This window comes from Dichotomopilus funicola (assembly GCF_033296635.1).
Source record: "Dichotomopilus funicola strain CBS 141.50 unplaced genomic scaffold C8A04scaffold_32, whole genome shotgun sequence".
Taxonomy (NCBI): Eukaryota; Fungi; Ascomycota; class Sordariomycetes; order Sordariales; family Chaetomiaceae; genus Dichotomopilus; species Dichotomopilus funicola.
The window spans coordinates 188718-203516 of NW_026944053.1; the positions used below are offsets into that span (position 1 = coordinate 188718).

The 14799-nt window shown below is 54.5% G+C and overlaps 5 protein-coding genes across 5 annotated transcripts; 3 read left to right on the top strand and 2 right to left on the bottom strand.

Annotated features, from left to right (window-relative positions):
* Window positions 1-4666: 4666 nt before the first annotated feature.
* On the top strand, window positions 4667-5466 carry C8A04DRAFT_28756 (uncharacterized protein; the record flags this gene model as incomplete). The annotated part of the gene is made up of 2 exons (XM_062780767.1): window positions 4667-4712; window positions 4799-5466. The coding sequence occupies 2 exons, from the start codon at window positions 4667-4669 to the stop codon at window positions 5464-5466; spliced, it is 714 nt and encodes a 237-aa protein (XP_062636932.1).
* A 375-nt stretch (window positions 5467-5841) lies between these two features.
* C8A04DRAFT_12250 (uncharacterized protein) lies at window positions 5842-7050 on the bottom strand (the record flags this gene model as incomplete). Its single annotated transcript, XM_062777274.1, has 2 exons — window positions 5842-6358; window positions 6503-7050. 2 exons carry the CDS (start codon window positions 7048-7050, stop codon window positions 5842-5844), a joined length of 1065 nt encoding a protein of 354 aa, XP_062636933.1.
* A 268-nt stretch (window positions 7051-7318) lies between these two features.
* C8A04DRAFT_28758 (uncharacterized protein) lies at window positions 7319-8193 on the bottom strand (the record flags this gene model as incomplete). Its single annotated transcript, XM_062780768.1, has 2 exons — window positions 7319-8101; window positions 8161-8193. The coding sequence occupies 2 exons, from the start codon at window positions 8191-8193 to the stop codon at window positions 7319-7321; spliced, it is 816 nt and encodes a 271-aa protein (XP_062636934.1).
* A 413-nt stretch (window positions 8194-8606) lies between these two features.
* On the top strand, window positions 8607-10723 carry C8A04DRAFT_12213 (uncharacterized protein; the record flags this gene model as incomplete). The annotated part of the gene is made up of 2 exons (XM_062777255.1): window positions 8607-8980; window positions 9115-10723. 2 exons carry the CDS (start codon window positions 8607-8609, stop codon window positions 10721-10723), a joined length of 1983 nt encoding a protein of 660 aa, XP_062636935.1.
* A 2626-nt stretch (window positions 10724-13349) lies between these two features.
* Window positions 13350-14799, top strand: C8A04DRAFT_12244 (uncharacterized protein; the record flags this gene model as incomplete). Its single annotated transcript, XM_062777269.1, has 4 exons — window positions 13350-13523; window positions 13601-13660; window positions 13735-13822; window positions 13886-14799. The coding sequence occupies 4 exons, from the start codon at window positions 13350-13352 to the stop codon at window positions 14797-14799; spliced, it is 1236 nt and encodes a 411-aa protein (XP_062636936.1).

Genomic DNA, 14799 nt, shown 5'->3' on the forward strand with positions numbered 1-14799 from the left:
GAGCCCACCGAGGTTGAATTGGGTCCCTAGGTGAATATTGTCCTAGGTAATGTCCAATTACAGCAACGTAAGAGATCCCGGAGAGGTACAGTTAACCAGGGGCTTCGCCTCCTCGATTCGGTGCGACATTCTTGTGACACCATGGACGTTGACTCAACATTGGTTTCGGTGGCGTTTAAGGCTTTTAAGTAGCTCGCGCTTAAGGGTACAGGAAACGGTGACCCAACCGGGGTCATCGATTAGCATTCGGCTGTCCTATGATGACATGTATGCAAGCAAATCACAGGACGAGATCTAGTAATTCAAGGTGTCGACAGTTGGAATTGAAGAAAAGCTTATTTTGAGAAAAGGAAGGAAAACAAATTAATTCTGAAGTCTATGAGACATCCGCCAAATCGAGCCCTATCTATAAAATGAATAATGAATAAATGGAAAAAATAAGAGCAAAATACACAACGAACCCGCGCCGATGTTGCCAATATCCAATCTAACCAAGAGTGGCCCGCAACTCATGCCCATCTAGATATAATAGCGCCGACAAGAAACAAAGCTGAAAACCGCAAGCCGAAGCCTACATGCTACACAGCTCCTTCTCTATGCCACCCGAGCGCCGCCTGTGAAAAACCCAACCTCTGAACCCCCCAGTAAAATGCAGGAGAAGCTTCAACGCCAAACAACCAGTCTAAGTGCGAGAAAGAAGCCACCCATGCCGCTTCGCCTTATACCCCGAACATCCGGAAAAGTAAGTGCTGACGCAGGTTGTTTAGCGGCCATGGATGAAAGGAACTCTCTTTATATCGCAGCAGGGGCAGCGCATGTGGGTGCAGTTCGGGCAAGCGTCGTGAATGTCGAGGCTCCAAGGACCATCATGGCAGTTGTCCTGTGTTTCATATTAGTATAGCCCGAGACCATCATCTGGGCTGCTGCGGTATGCATTCTTACACAGTACCACACATGTCCCCTCCTGACGTTGTTGCTCGGGCCGTGAGGCATGTTGGAAGTTTGTTTTTGGTTGAGTTTGTGGCAGATATGTAACGCCTAGTGAGCGGATGGAATGGTGTATGGAATGGAGAGTTGTTTCTTGTCAACGGGCTTTGAGACTGATGATGAGGAACACTAAATATGGCAGAACGGGAGGTGGGTTTATGATCTTATATAGAGGGATTGGCTTGTGTAGGTGAAGCAGGATTGCAGATGTTGGTTTGCGTGTTACGGCCCCCATCAACAAACAAGATAGTCCTTCCAAGAGTTCCATAAGTCGAGCCAAGCTCAACGTAGGACTCACCGGGCGGTTTCGTTGCTTCGCCATAGGTAGCCTCCACTCGTAAGACGGGGCCAGTCGGGAACACAACAAGGGCATTGGGAAAACGAGGCGAGCAGAGGCTAGGATGGGGGAACGCTATCCCGGTGAGTAGGTCACCGGGGAATCGGTGCATTCTCTGGAGACACAAAACAACCAGCTACCTTCGCTGAGCACAGGACCGAGGTTCGAGTCTCGACAACCCGTGGCCCAGCGGCCACAGCCAGGATGGGATTGACGCATTTGATTGGAGTAGCCGTAACCGTTGTGTTGCGCAGGAAGGGCTAGGAGAGGCACCCCGGGCGAGGAAGGAAAGCGGACAGGTTGTGACCTGGCGATATCGCAGATTGAGGACGGCAATTGGGGCGTCCCAGGTAGAAAAGAGCTGCCCGGAAGCGCCCGCTAGAAAGGTGAGCGGGCACCGGGCACGAGGTCAAGGAATAGGGCGGATGAACAAATGGATTCCAGGTACAATCTGACAACTTCTGTTCCTTGTGGGGCCGGATCTCATCCTATTCCAATAATTATTCTTGTATCCGGAAGGCACGATCACCAACAAAGCTGGAGCCCGTACTTACAATACCAAATACAACTCCATGGCGCAACTTCCAGAAAAGCTGGGCGTCGCAGCCCTGTTTGCCGGCCGTCAACGGGTATTGTTTGGGGGCCTTGGTGAGCAACTTTTCCGGCTGCGAATGAGGCAGCGAGATTAGGTTCGCTCACCGAGGGCACAAATTCTCACACCGTCCGGACGGGCTGTCTGCTAGGCGCATTTGACCGCGCCCTTGCGAGTTTACAAGTTCGCATGTGCGCGGGTTCGCGAGTTCGCGTCTCTTGACAACATGGCCCTGAGCACCCATCGCTCATCGCAGGTTGATAATCGGTGTCGTCGTGCTGCCTGGATTGGGCAAATTTGGAGGTATCTCTCCATCCAATACTGACTCAAACGGCACTGGCCCCGTTGTTACTGGGCGCTTTGAGGCCGGTGCCGGCTAATCGTTCCGCTGTCCTCGTCGGTCAAGAACGGGATCAGTTTCATCATTTGTTAAGGCCCTCGACCCAGAACCTGGCAATGAACCTGCGGGCCCGGGGGTCAGTAGGTAGGAGACATTTGAACGACGGCCGGATCCGGCCGGGTTCACTCAGTCAGTTTGGTTTCCGACTCGTGCGGTTGGAGGTTTGAACTCGTTCATTCCTGAGTGACGTGTTGTTGGGTTGGTCCGGTGGGCGTTCGGTGGGCTTCGGTGGCCGATTTCAGCCGCCTGCGGGTTCCCAGGACTCAAGCGCTAGGCTGGCCACCAAAAAAATGGGGACGCGCTGAGATGGAGCGAGTTTGAGGAATGCAAAGACCGGCCGCCAGTTCTAAACCGGAGCTTCCCTCCCGGGTTGCGTTGTAGTGCGCTCACAACTCTCCTTTCAAAGCCGCGTTGAGCCTTCGGGCCGGGCAACCGTCCTCACCGTCCCGGACTGCGACCTTTGCTTGAGGAATTACCTCCGGCCCCATTGCCAATGCCTGTGGAAGAAACCTGTTTGAATAGTTCGGGAGGTATGTGCTTGCGTTACCTGTCCTATATTACCTTCAATTCATTTTTCCTAGCGCGGACTAGGTAGGTAGGTATTGATCGTTTCCCGGAGCTGTATCCTATTACAAGCGGTGGAGGTATGTTGGGAGGTTTCTAGTCGGCCCGGAATCGGCTCTAGTGGTGCGACTAATTTTGGGAAAAGGCCTTTCAGTTGTAAAAGTTATCCCTTGTTAACCTTCGAAACGCGAGGGGCCTTGACCATTTAGATTTAGGATCTGGAGAAAAGTTGAGCATTTTGCCCCAAACGTATCTCGCCTGAGGTACGAATATCTAGGTAGGTACCTATGTGGGGTTTCATTTGGGCCAGCAGACCCCGAACATGAACCGGAAAATGCTGTTGGCTAACAATCTGGAATGTGAACCTAAAGAATACCTTACCTACATCACAAGTCATGTACGAAGTATGTGGGCGGCTTTCCACACGCAACGACATCCCCTCAACCTCCGTAATATTAATAACTGCAGATTGAGTGCCTCAAACGAGAGCCCAGTGCATTCACATACCGGTGCCATGGGTCACCTATTTTAAACACTACTTAATACACGGGCGGGCTGGAAAGTTGGCCTTGATAAATGATCTAAGTGAAGCGTTCTCAGTCCTGATGCGTGTGTCTTAAAATGGTCTCCCTCTTCATCCAGCTTGAATAATGGCTCCACAATAATAAGGATATTGCCGGCCATATCACTGCTCGAAACGGCCATCGTCTGGATCAGATGTACAGTTATATTTTCAGCTGCAGGTGGGGTCTCGACTATCGAATGAGAATAAAACGTGCGAAACCCGAGTTTTGGTTCGCGACTTCGTGCATAACGCTCTCTAACCTTACCATTCGTACGATGAAAGTGAAGCAACTGGAGCTTCTGGAAGGGGAGCTGGATCATTCTTCCGGAATGGGTTTGGGGTGAGTTGGCTTGGCATGTAACACTGCTGCGTGGTTTGCCCCGCAATTAATCCAGATCCCATCCAATCTCCACGAACGTCATTTCTTTCCCAGTCCCTTGTTGGTCCGTGTTTTGGCATCGCGGCCTCCCTTTCCGATGCGCTGAGAAGCTCTTATAACCTTTCTGCGAAGAGGTTGTCGTGAAGTTGTTTTGGGGGTTGTCACTCTTTTCCACCGGCGTGTTAAAAACCACCATTTTGTTTCCGTCTCCTTTCGTTGCGATCCCTTTTGCTTCTTCGCCGCCCGCGTCGCTTGGCGCGGAAAGCGCCAGGCTAGGACGCGATGGTGTCGGCTCGTCGGTCAGAGACACGTTGGGTGACGCGCATCATCCCGCTCATTCTCGGCGGTTGCATTGGATTTGCGACTTTCGTCGTTGCTAAACATATTTGCGGTATGTGCTTCTGAGTGTTCTTTCACACCCTCTGACCCTCCCGGCTGACCGTCTTCACGAAGTGGACTTCTTCATTAACGACCGGCAACAACCCGGCACTGCGATCGCTTTCCTTGTCCTTCATTTTATATCCCTTATTTTCATGCTCACGACCTACTTCCGAGTCTTTTCCGTCATACAGTTGAATCCAGGTGTCACGCCACTAGGTCCGCGAGCCGTGGAGGATTCAAAGGGGAGCAAAAGCAACCGACAAGAGGGAGACCTCGAGGCCGCAAACCGATTCGAAGCACGGCCGGACGATAACCCCGATAGCCCTGGACTTGAAGAATTCTATAGCAAAGATGTCTTCGTCTGCGAGACTGATGGGCGGCCACGATGGTGCAGCACGTGCTGTAATTGGAAGATGGACAGGGCGCACCACTGCAGCGAGATCGAAAGATGTGTGAAGAAGATGGATCACTACTGTCCCTGGGTTGGCGGTATCGTTGCCGAAACCTGTATGCTCTACCCCTGGGTTAGCGTTGGCGTCTTGGTAGCGTTGCTGGTGTTGCTGGTGCCAATGCTAATTCTTGTCCTGTCACAGCTTTCAAGTTTTTTGTCCAGTTCACGTTCTACACTTCAATATACTGCGCCATTGTTCTTGCCGCAACTATAATATGTTTCCAGTGGAAGGTTACCCACGGTGTTGGTGTCGACGGCGTGGCTATCGGTGCCTTGGTGCTCTCCGCCTTCTTCGGTCTGTTCACGTTCACAATGACGGCGACATCGATCCGTTATATCGCCATAAACCTCACCAACATCGACCATCTCAAGGCTAAAAATGTGGTACATCAACTTGCGATACGGGTTCCCAGGGGAACGCCCCGGGGGACCAACTACAACGTCATCACGTTTCCCTTGCCTAAACCCACGAATGGAACCGCCCCTGCGCGCCAGGAAACCACAACTGAATCCACTTCGCCGCGAGATCAGCTTGCCACAAGGACATTTGCCATCGTCAAAACCGAGATGGGTGAGAACCCTTGGGATCTTGGTTATTATGGAAATTGGAAATCTGTCATGGGCGACAACGTGGTCGACTGGCTACTTCCTATCAAGCAATCCCCTTGCACGTCATACGAGAATAATGAGAGTTTTTACGAAATGGGGCCTTTGTACCAGAAATTGCGGGTTAGGTTTGGACTTCCCGATCTGCCAACAGGGCAGGTGAAGGCTGAGATGAGCGAGTGGAAGAGGACGACCATGGGATGAACGGAGCACCACACGAACGACATAGATGAGATACCCCGACGGCTGGAATGGGTAGCTGATGGGTAGGTTACTCACTGCCACGCCTGTTATGGTTTTTAATATCACCTTCATAGTTGGATACATTCTACGCTATTTCCATCTTTTTGTGAGGACAAACACTGTGACGGACGTCGACAAGACGTGGGTAATCGAATTTCATGCCGATGTTTCAGCCCTTGTCGCCGACGTCATTTCGGAGCCTGAGCCTCAGCTTAACGATGCTCACCTTAGACAGAGCCAAACATTAATAGAGGGGAGAAAAAGCCTCAAAGCAATCACAGAAAACAAGAGTCTGAGATAAGAAAACAGCATCATGAAACGCTGACCAAGGCTTTATCAAGTTGACGCGCCGGCCTCCCCGCCCATAGGGTAGTCGTCCACCCCAGCCTGCACCATCTGGTCCTGACCTGCATTGTTCTCCCAAAGTCCCATGCAGTCCCAAATGGGATTCCCGCTTTCGTCAACAGCTCTGTTATCTCCATGCATCCACCACACAGCCCCGGTAGAAGCATCAAAGTACCGGGTGTAGCCCCATGGGTTCGATTCCAACACTCCATTGCCCACGTTCCAAAACGGCTCACCGGAGAACCAACGACGCAACGCCGGCGGGTAGCCATGAAGAAGTGGCTGAACTGCCCGGGCTCCCTGGCATCTCCGGAGGCCTTGAACCATGAGCCGGTACAGGGCCGTTCGGAGAGTAGAACCACCAAGATTGTCGATAGGGATGAGCCAGAAGTCCACGTCGCAGTGGATATCTTTAATGCCTTCCGGTGTGTCTGCCCGGAATTGCAACATGAGAAAATGAGCACCGTCAAAACAGAAGGCATGAGGGCATCTGTATTTGTAGGCGTAGCTATCGTGGTGAAGTATGTTAGTGCGGAACAATACTCAGTTCATCTTGACTAATGCGCTGTACTCCTGGGAAAGGAGGAAGGTAGAGAGGGGGGAGGGAAAAAAAGGGAAGGGAGAAGGGAAGAATATAGATGGATGAACTGACCCTCTAAGCTCCCGAGCCAAGGATTTCTGTGTAGCTGACCTGAGTCGCTTATCAAGCCACTGAATTGGATCGATCAAATTGCGTTTGAGCTCTCCGATAGCGAGCGGCAGTCTCTCTTTATTATGCTTGATAGTATACACGATGTCTATAGACTCGTCGTGTTTTTCTTCTGTATAAGGCTTCGGCTGGGATTGCTGGAGGACCGGGGGCGAGCTGGAGAAGCCTGCAACGATGTTGGACACCTCGGCGTGGAACCACGTCACATAATCTTCCTCCTGCTCAAGTCTCCAACTTCTTATGTTTGGGGGGAAGACCAACTGGTTCCTCCGTGATATGTCATCCGGCTGTTCTGGCAGGAAACTTTCATCAAAGTCTGCGACCACGACGTAGTTTCCGTCGCCGAGGTCAACGTTGCGGGTCCGATTCCGCAGTTTGAGATCGGGAGAGAACTTTTTGGCCCATCCCTTGTTCGTCCCGGACTTGTATCCCGGGTTGTACGCTCCGTTGTCTGGGTGTTCCTCGAGGAGTTGGCCAAGTGTCGTCGTCATTTTGAAGGGCAGGGTCAGCCAAGTAGTGTAACCGTGTTGAATCGTGGTGAAAGAAAAAAACACGCTCCTTTAACGCAACGAGCAGGCAAACATGATGCCGTGTTGCGCAAGGCAGCAGCGCCACGATATCACAGAAAGAAAGAAGGACCAAGGGAGAACAGAGTCAAGAAGAGAATGACCTGTATTTCCGCTAGATAGCAAGGCGGGTTGACGTCTGACACGCGGGCGCTAGCGCCTGCGGACCCTGTAATTTAGTGGAGATTGCCCTCTATACATTCTTCTGTTCTTCGAGACGACGCCTGTCTTTTGAGCTGAGCTCCGGCAGGCGCGGTGGCCGCGGTGGCCGCGGGAAGTCCCCGCGAGGCCAGACCGGTGCTCGCGGCCGGATAACGGGGGGCCGGTTCAATTCCCCCATTTCCTCTCGCTCGGCCTCCACCGCGTTGGCCCAAAAGCGAAGAAGTTGGTCGCATGAGTAAACAATTGCGCGCTCGGGCGTGCAGCTGGGATCGAGCTGCTCGACGGACTCCAGATCGACTATCACTATCTTTTCGCCGCTAGGCGTACTGGTAATGTGAAAGTTGTCCAGCTTGAGGTCACCATATTCAACGCCGAATCTAGTGAGGGCCCGGAACGCGTCGTCGAGCATGTCGCTGATTTGCTGTTGGTCTCGGCGCCAGGCTGGCTTGTCACATAGACTTAAATTCCCAACATCGGATAGGATCAGGGCGCGGCGATCCTCGAAGACAACTTCCCCGAAGCATATGGGGATTGTCGAGCCTTGCAGGGGCCTCAACCTCTCATACATCCGCTTCTCGTTCTCAAACTCCTCGTCCCAATTTGGCTTTTGCTTCTTGACGATGAAGGTGCGAGGGAGCGTCCATAGCGGAAACACGTGGAACAAGAGTCTCAAGAAAACTGGGGGAAGCTTGGAAAAGATGCAGTGCATATACTCGTCGAATGGTGTTCGGTGGATGTGAAGACGGAGGACGTTGGGATGGACATTGTCAGCCCATGTCCCAGAAGCTGTGACCGTCTGTCGCCCTAGTTTGAACTGTAGCGAGCTGTGTCAGATATGTAAATCGCGAAGAAGGGCCATCAATGTATACTAACCTGGTGCGACCCAAGCTCGGAATCCGAACTCATACGCTCTGGGAGAATCGTTGGGGAGGTGGCGCAAGCAGAAGCTGCGAAAGAGAATCGACGCACTACTGTGTACTCCTCCTCGCAGTCGCGTTCGGCGCTCGGCAACAGGGTAGGTTGATCCGCTCCCGGAGGGCTTGGCACGATGACCCCCTGCAGTGCTACAGTTCCAGGGAGCTGATCAACTACCTGAGGTCTTACAGCCAGGTTTCCGCAGCTTTAGCGCCAGCACGAACCACCAATTAAAATGTACCGTACCGTAAATACAAGCCGGCCGCATCGGCCGTCACGCCTGCCTGCCCCACCATTCGGGAAACCCCCACCATCGTAAACCATCACAACTTCAGTTCATCAACAATCATGACCATTCGGTTTTTTCAGGATGTTTCCACGGCTTGCCGATAAACTTCGGGCCAATGTCGACTTCGCCGCCGCCGCAGCGAAGCCGGGCGGCGTCTCCAGAGGGCGGGCTCTCCCGGAAGCGCTCACAATTTACGTATCGCAACTTAGGCCAAATGGCGTCGTACATCCCGTCCTGCCCGCTTAGAGTCATCGCCCATATCGACCTCGACTGCTTCTACGCACAGGCGGAAATGGTGCGACTTGGTGTGCCAGAGGACCAGCCACTCGCGGTACAGCAATGGTGGGTGGGCTCTTTTCCTTCTCTTTCTCTGGCTTGTCTACCTACTTTCTATCACATCTCCGACGGAGAACTGACGATTGACGGCGCAAAGGCAAGGGCTCATTGCTGTGAACTATCCAGCCCGTGCCTTTGGAATTGGTCGGATGTGTACTGCAACCGAGGCAAAGAAGTTGTGTCCCAACATCATCAACCAGCATGTTGCTACCTGGCGGGAAGGGGATGACAAGTGGTATGTACGCACCTCTGCCTTGGAGGACTCATGGCTGACGTGTTTCCTGAAGGGCTTACCGGGATGATTCCGCGGAGAAAATTGGTACGGACAAGGTGTCGCTTGACCCATACCGCCTCGAATCGAGACGGATCTTTGCCGTGATCAAGCAGCACCTCCCTTCGCATCTGCAGAAGATGGAGAAGGCCGGGATTGACGAATTGTTTCTCGACCTTTCCGCCCACGTTCATGCCGTGCTGCTCGAACGCTTCCCCGAACTGGCCGCGGGTCCCCCGGGCGGAGACTTGCTCGAGCGGCTCCCTATGCCCCCTGTTTCTGCATTCGATTGGCAAGCTGATGCTCTTATCGACCTGGATGACGAACATGCCGAATTCGACGACCCGGACTGGGACGACGTGGCCTTACATGCTGCATCCGAGATCGTGCGTAATATTCGGGCTGCCGTCCGGGATGAGCTCCGGTACACATGCGCCGCGGGCATCTCCAAGAACAAACTTCTCAGCAAGCTTGGTTCTGCTCACAAAAAGCCCAATCAGCAGACCGTAATACGGAGCCGGGCTACGCAGCGGTTCCTGTCGGGAATCAAGTTTACCAAGTTCCGGAATTTGGGCGGCAAGTTGGGGGAACAGGTTAGCCAAACTTTCAACACGGAATCCGTTCAGGAGCTGCTCGCGGTTCCGGTTGAACAACTGCAACAAAAGTTTGGCGATGACACCGGCGTCTGGGTTTACAACACATTGCGCGGGATCGACGCGAGCGAGGTGAACTCGCGAACCCAAATCAAATCTATGCTCTCGGCAAAGTCTTTCAGACCCGGTATCAGCACCGTGGAGCAAGCCATGAGATGGCTCAAGATTTTCGTTGCCGACATCTTCGCTCGGTTAGTGGAGGAAGGTGTTTTGGAGAACAAACGCCGGCCCAAAACGATCAACTTGCACCACCGACATGATAGCCAGACACGCTCGCGCCAGAGCCCCATACCCCTGGGACGTTCCCTTGACGAGTCAACTCTGTTTGGCCTCGCCCAGCACCTTCTGAATCAAATTGTGCAAGACGGCCAGGTGTGGCCATGCTCTCATCTCAGCCTTAGCGTGGGCGGCTTTGAGGACGGCATCTCGGGAAATATGGGAATAGACGGATTTCTTTTGAAGGGAGAAGCAGCCCAAGCTCTGAATCTTGGCGTTCGTGTTCGCTCGGGCTCTCCGGATAACTCTGGACTACCGCAGCTTGGAGAGAAGCGACGGCGACTAGACGAGGGCGGCATCCAACGTTTCTTTACGAAGGATATTACTCCGCCATCGGTGCGAGCGCCGAAGGGTGGGAGAGAAGGAGCTGCTGATAATGGGCACGACTCCGCAACGACCCCAGATCAGGAACTGCTGGCCCAGACCAATGATGAAGACCTTGCTGTCCATGGGAGCGACCCCTGCGAGCGGTGCGGCGTGGTTCTGGAGAACGGAGAAGCACTCCAGAACCACCAGGACTGGCACTTTGCCAAAGATCTCCAGGAGAGCGAACGTGGCACGACGGTATTTGGCAACCAGCCATCTGCCGCTGCAAGAAACCCGCCGTCCGGCGCTCGGAAGGCCGGACCTGCAGCAAAACGACCAGGGCGGCCAAAAAAGACAGAACGCGGCCAGCAGAAGTTGAGCTTCGGTTGAACAGGTTCATGCGGCATAGACGTGACCATGCGACGCACGGCTGCAGCCGAATTGGTCGGAGCGGAGTGCGGGACATTCGGCCGAGTCCCTTTTATGGGTTTCATCCTAAGAGACGGAGTTTGTCGTTTGGAATGTATGGTGATACTAGCCCGCGACCTCGGTTTCAATCGTTGTTAGCTCAGCAGATGAACCTACAAGCGCTTCCGTTTGAGCGACCCGTCGAAGATCGAAGTTGGGACAATCATGACAAGAGAAGCTGAAAGTTGAGAGCTGACGAAGCGCATCCCGCCGCCGCCTGACACCCGTACATCAAGGAGCAAAAGGCGCCTTTGCGTCTCGCAGAAACGAGCTTAGACAAAGATTTCAACATCCCACACACACCCTTGCGAAGCTATCATCGTCCATTCGTCGGGTTGGTGTTCCGGAAGGTTTCCAAGCGAGACCTTTCTCAACCCGAGTAACCTGCGAGATGTGAACCCCCCAATGACCGACGGGATGGAATCTCGAGGGGGTTGAGGGGTGTGTCGATGGATTTGAGCGATGCCCGCGATGAGTTGGGTTTTGTCGCCGGCCTTTAGCACACCGCTAAGAACAAGTCGCAGAAGGCAAAAAGCCCGTCGCCTGACAGAGGCCGGGGGCGTTTCCAAGCGCTGAAGACTCCGAGGTGTGCCGCGTGGCGATTGGCTGAGCCTTTGCCGTTCGAAGGCCCCGCTCCCTGGTTGGGCCTTGAGATGCATTGATACCCGACCTTGACCACACACCATCCGACTCACTCTCAACTAACTATCTCTGTTCTCTGTTCGCCACCACTGGACGGGGCCCCGTCCTGGATAGGAGGTGCCCGCTCTCAGATGAGCTTTTGCTCAGAACTCCCCGCGATCACGCCCATCCGCCGTGAATCGGTTCCAACGGAGGACGGGCGGGGAAATGACAAAACCGTGGTGTCTGCTTGAGACCTGAGTGGGGTGAGGGGGGATACTCTCCAGTTACACGCACTCGGTTGGTGAAGGACACTCACTCGCGAGTCGCGTTTCTCATGTGAATTCTGGGCATCACACAACCGGAACGTCATGTTTTTTTTTCTTGGAGCTTGTTGAAAGTGGAAAGGCCCAGAAACCTCCTGGATCTTAAGTATCAACAAGAGTGTGAGTGATCCTGCAGAAGCCGTTCGGCCAACTCCAAGCTCCGGCGCTCAACTGGCGAACTAAGCATGCTTTTCTTCCTCTGAGGGGTGATCAATTTTTTTTCTGGGTAAAATGACACGCATCCGTTTTCAGCCCTACACAATTTTTGCCAACCTTGCCAACCGAGCGAAGCTCGAGAGGGCTCACGTCGAGCCCAATCAGGGGCCGCAGTCTCGTCCCAGCCCAAACGATTTAGGCCACCGACGCCGAGAATGTGGACCGAGCCCGTTTCACGGGCCCTGGCCGTCCCCGCCTCCGTTTGTTTCGCAGCGCCGATAAGTGCTGAACCTCCACCGATGCAACGGAAAGTAGTGTAACTTGTTGGTTGTCGGCCGGCGTTGTTTACCTTCTACGAAGTACATTTGTTCCCTTCTTGGCTGCCCCCTTGCGCCTCGCGGCCGACATGAATGTCCCTTTCCCTGTTTCCTGCGGCTGGTCAGCTCGTGGGTTCGACGTCCCACTCGTGGGTATGGGGCTCTCTGACTGTACGGCTATGCAGAAAAAAGCCGAGAAAAGGGTTCATGACCTATGATTGCGTGTTTTCTAGTGACTCCGCCTGGATGACTTTCTCACCGCGTGCCATTCACATGTAGCTTCGCGGTGTCATCTTGCAACCCTCTTCAAAAATGTCTGGTGGATGAATGATTGGGAATTATGATGAACGGTGGCGTGTTTTCACACAGTGTTAGACCGTATCAGAACCACACCTCGTCTCCCTCAGGTCCTCCCGAAGATACTCTTTTTGAAGGCGCTCCTCAGCCGACAGAGTACATAGTACACGTGTAGTCGTAACCAGTGCTTACGAATAGTTTTATGTGTTACCGCCGACGGTTCCTCCGGTCTGAACCAAGGTTGGAAGTTACGGCGACTGTGCTTGACTGGCCCCTTCCGTTTGTCCGCCACCCGGGTGCCATGGCACGGGGTGGGCAGCGTCGCGCGACCGTAGCCAACGAAACGCTGCCGTTGCGTCCAAGCCTCGCCTTTTTGTCTCTCTTCCACGACGGTCGGTTCCAGTCCAGGTCCCAGCCCAACCGAGAGAGGCCGCTGGTGGACGAGGGCCCACTGCTGTCGCGACCAGGCCGCCAGTCACGGCTTGCGCTGCTAGGCAGGAGAGCCCCACTTTCACAACCCAACCCCCAAGCGCCGGCCGGGTTCCCCTCGAGGAGGGCCTGCGCCGTCCATTTCTTCCAGCGCTGCCCGCTCTCTTTCCGCCCCTCTGCCCTTTCGTTCATTCTTATTCCGCCCGTTTTCCATCTCCCCCTTCTCGCCGCGTCGCCCGGTTCTTTGACCTCACCCCAGCCAATTTGTGTTTGTCCTTGACGGCTTGGTGCAGAGTCTGCTCCCCTCTCTTAATAATTTCCTCCCTCGCTGCGACTTTTCAGCTCTGTGACCCATTATCGAATTGTGCCCAGACAGTCCTCATCTTCAAAACACCACGCAACATGACCGGGAGGCCAAGCAACAGGACGAGCCAGCAAGCGCCGGCAATACCGCCGGCGTCGGCTCGCCAGAACGATTATTTTGTTCCTCGCGATGGCATCGACCGGGAGGTTATCACATCAGACATTTGCCGGTATCTCGGGAACGATGCCCTAGTTCGCCCTGGCACTTACGAGGTACACCCTGCTTTTTGCTTTACCTTGCCTCACCTACCTTCCGCTGTGACTCGTCACTCACTTAATTCCCTTTCTAGTCGCCGGATGGCCGTGTCACACAGGGCTACTACATCACTGCCTATCGGAACCTGACCTCGGTAAGCATCATACCTCGAGCACGAGCAGCTCAACGGGTCGGCGAAAGTCACCTTGTTTTCTAACATCGCATCAGGCAATGATCCAAGATCTGAAAGCCGACTCCGCCCGATGGGAGCAGGAGAGGCGCGCCGCCTCGAGGTCTGCAGGTGGTGGTGCTGGAGGTACAATGCACTTGAGCCAACCGAACGGCGTATCTGTGACAAGAAACTCTAACTCGCCCACAGGCTCCCGGGAGCAGCCTCGTGGCCAAGACTACAACTCGTGGAAGCGCCAGCGCGAAGCGCAATACGATGCCCAGTACGGATCTGCCATGGATATTGACTATGCCCCTCCCCCAGGCTCTTCTTCCACCCCGGTCTATACTGGCCAGCAGTACTCTGGCCCCCCTCCCGCAAATTACCCGCCGGCCAACTACCCAGCCCAAGCGCATCCCGCCGCCGCACCGCAGTACCAGACCCAACCGACCTATGCGTACCCGCCGAACCCCCCGCCGACGCAGTATTCGCCCCAGCCTCAGACGTCTGGTGACCGGTACCCCGGAATTCCACCACCCCCCATCGCTGGGACCTATGCCCAAGATGCCTTCGTCCAGGGGTCAAATTACCAAGTGACGGGGGCCGGGTATGCCAACCCCGGCCCGAACAGGCTACCACCAGCTATGCCTCATAGTTCCGCGCCGCCTTCGAGGACGTACACTGGCCCCACGACTGGCACTCCCGTTTATGGGACGGAAGCAGACCCATACGGTTACCCACCACCAGCTGGGAATCCTTCTGCCCAGGGGTTTCCGGCCGACACTCTTTACGGCCGTGGTGCGTATGCTACCGCCAAAGCCAACTCTCCGGAGGCTTCGTCTGATGTTTTAGGGTCCCCAGCAGGTACAGCCCAACGGCCCGGCTACGTAGCCCCCCCGGATCCCCAGTATGAAGCGCACCAAAATCCAGGACTGCAACCAGCAACCACGCCCACCAACGCGGGCCCGACTCAGATCCCACCGGCCGGTGGCGCGCCACCCCCGCGTCATGATCGTGATTCAGAGCCTAGGGAAAGGGAACGAGACCACCGAGACCACCGGGCTCGCCGTTCGGAACCAGAACGCGACGACAGGCACGCCTCTAACCGACCCCGCCACCGATAA